This window comes from Clupea harengus, chromosome 21, assembly GCF_900700415.2.
Source record: "Clupea harengus chromosome 21, Ch_v2.0.2, whole genome shotgun sequence".
Lineage (NCBI taxonomy): Eukaryota > Metazoa > Chordata > Actinopteri > Clupeiformes > Clupeidae > Clupea > Clupea harengus.
In genome coordinates, this window is record NC_045172.1 from 26,327,663 (window position 1) to 26,330,000 (window position 2,338).

Below are 2,338 nucleotides of genomic sequence, written 5' to 3' on the forward strand. Positions count from 1 at the left end.
TCCCTCTCTCTCTCGCTCCATAGAGGGACACATTTTTCCCTGAATTTTAACTCCATTTTTTTTTTTCCGGCGGCGGCGGCGGAGAGAGAGAGAGAGAGAGAGAGAGAGAGAGAGAGGGGTTCGGTGTTCTCTCTCCCCCCTCTCCCCTCCTCCTCCTCCTCCCTCCATTATCCATATTTTTCTTCCTGGCGGCGGCGGCGGCTGCTGTGGTGGTGGTGGCCTCCTCCTCCTCTTCTCCTTCTTCTTCTTCTTCTCCTCCCCCTCTTCTTCCACCTCCGCCTCTCTCTCTCCTCTCTCGGTTTTTTTTCCTCTATTCTTGGTGAGGGGCGCGTTGGACGAGGAGACCTCCATGTATGATAATTTGTACCTGCATGGCTTTGAAGACTCGGAGGCGGTGAGTGTGTGTTTTGTTTTCTTTCCTTCCCATCGGATTTTTATGTAGCCCGCTGCCGTGGCTGATTGTCTGTGTCTGTGTGTGTGTGTGTGTGTCTGTGTGTGTGTGTGTGTGTGTGCGTGTGTTGTGTGTGACTGTGATGAGGACAGGCTCAGCTGGGCTGCACACATACATACACACGTATGCACGTACACACACTAACACACACACACACACATATATATGCAGGGCCTGTGAAAATGTTCAGAACACGGTGTGCTGGTTACTGCTGTCTGACACTAGGTGTTAAGAATGGATGTGTGTGTGTGTTTATATATACATGTGTGTGTGTGTGTCTGTGTGTGTGTGTGTGTGTGTGTGTGTGTGAGACAACAGCAAATATTCCCAGTGTACAGTTCCTGCCGTCTGTCGCCTAGGCCATTGGCATCTAGTGAAATGAAACACACACACTCACACAAACAAACACACACACACACACACACACACACACACACACACACACACACACACACACACACAGTGTTCAAGGTGGTTCTTCATACATTGAGGGATAAACAGTGTTTGGTTTCCTTCTCTCGGTTCTTGGCTGGGACCTTACCTGCCGCCCCTTTAAGCATGGCAGAGATTGCATAATGTGGGCATCATATGGGCTCTGGCAGCGCAAGGCTGCATCTACGGGAGTCACTTAAAGGGCCAGTGTCCCCACTTTTCCCCTCCTGCAATGTGCATTTTCTCCCTGTGTGTGAGTGTGTGTGTGTGTGTGTGTGTGTGTTTCTGTGTGTGTTTGTATGTGTGTGTGTTTGTATGTGTGAGTGTGTGTGTGTGTGTGTTTGTATGTGTGTGTGTGAGTGTGTGAGTGTGTGTGTGTGTGTTTGTATGTGTGAGTGTTGACTAGACAGGTACAGTCATAATGCAGGTGGTGGATCTCTGGAATTCTATGAGTCACATGTGTTAGAGACCCTAGTGTGTGTGTGTGTGTGTGTGTGTGTGTGTGTGTATGTGTGTGTGAGAGTGCTCAGCTTTAGACCGAGTTGCAGCTTCAGACTGACTGGATAGCTTAAGACAGAGTATCCATCTTTAAACTGACTGGATAGCTTAAGACAGAGTATCCATCTTTAAACTGACTGGCTAGCTTTAGAGCAAGTAGCCATCTTTAAACTGACTGGATAGCTTTAGATCGAGTTGCAGCTTCAGACTGACTGGCTAACTTAATACAGAGTAGCCATCTTTAAACTGACTGGCTAGCTTAGGACAGAGTAGCAGCTTCAGACTGACTGGCTAGCTTTAGAGTAGCCATCTTTAAACTGAGCTTTAAACTTTTAAAGGCTTAGCTGTTGATATTGGGTTAGCTGTTGATGTTGGCTTAGCGGTTGATATTGGTCCTTGTGTGCAGTGGGATCAGACTGTGCCATGTGCCAGGGGTTTGGCATCATCCTATGGATGCTGGTGTGCTTTGGGCCGAGAACCGTCTGCAAGAGCAATAAAGGCTACGTGTGTGTGTGTGTGTGTGTGTGTGTGTGTGTGTGTGTGTGTGTGTGTAAGTTTATGTTTATGTTTATGTTTATGTTTATTAAGGATCCCCATTAGTCTACACCGTAGTGGAGACTATTCTTCCTGGGGTCCAGGCAAAAAAACATTACAATACAATACAAATACATAAAATGCAGTACAGCATGATCAACTATCACAAAAACACAGACTTAGAAAACTAAATTTACATTAAAAGTAAAATAATAAAAAAAAGACCTAAATACCTTAAACAACTAAAATAATAACCTAATCTTCTAAAATTTCCTTTCTGATTATGGCTGCCTTAAGTTTCCTTTTGAAATCACATTTATTTCTTGTTAGAGTCACATATGAGGGGAGCACATTCCAGTATGCAATGGCTCTGTACATTACTGGTTTCTTAAGTGCATTGGTTCTGGGTAGAGGAAAAGTAAA

The 2,338-nt window shown here is 45.3% G+C and overlaps 1 protein-coding gene across 2 annotated transcripts in view; it reads left to right on the top strand.

Annotated features, from left to right (window-relative positions):
- The first annotated feature begins 240 nt into the window (after positions 1-240).
- Positions 241-2,338, top strand: part of cacnb4b (calcium channel, voltage-dependent, beta 4b subunit) — a 26,567-nt gene continuing 24,469 nt past the window's right edge. For both annotated transcript variants that reach the window (XM_031558927.2, XM_031558928.2), the window contains exon 1: positions 241-394. In XM_031558927.2, coding sequence (XP_031414787.1) covers positions 350-394 — 45 coding nt within the window. In that variant the 5' untranslated portion in view covers positions 241-349. The remainder of the gene's footprint in view (positions 395-2,338) is intronic.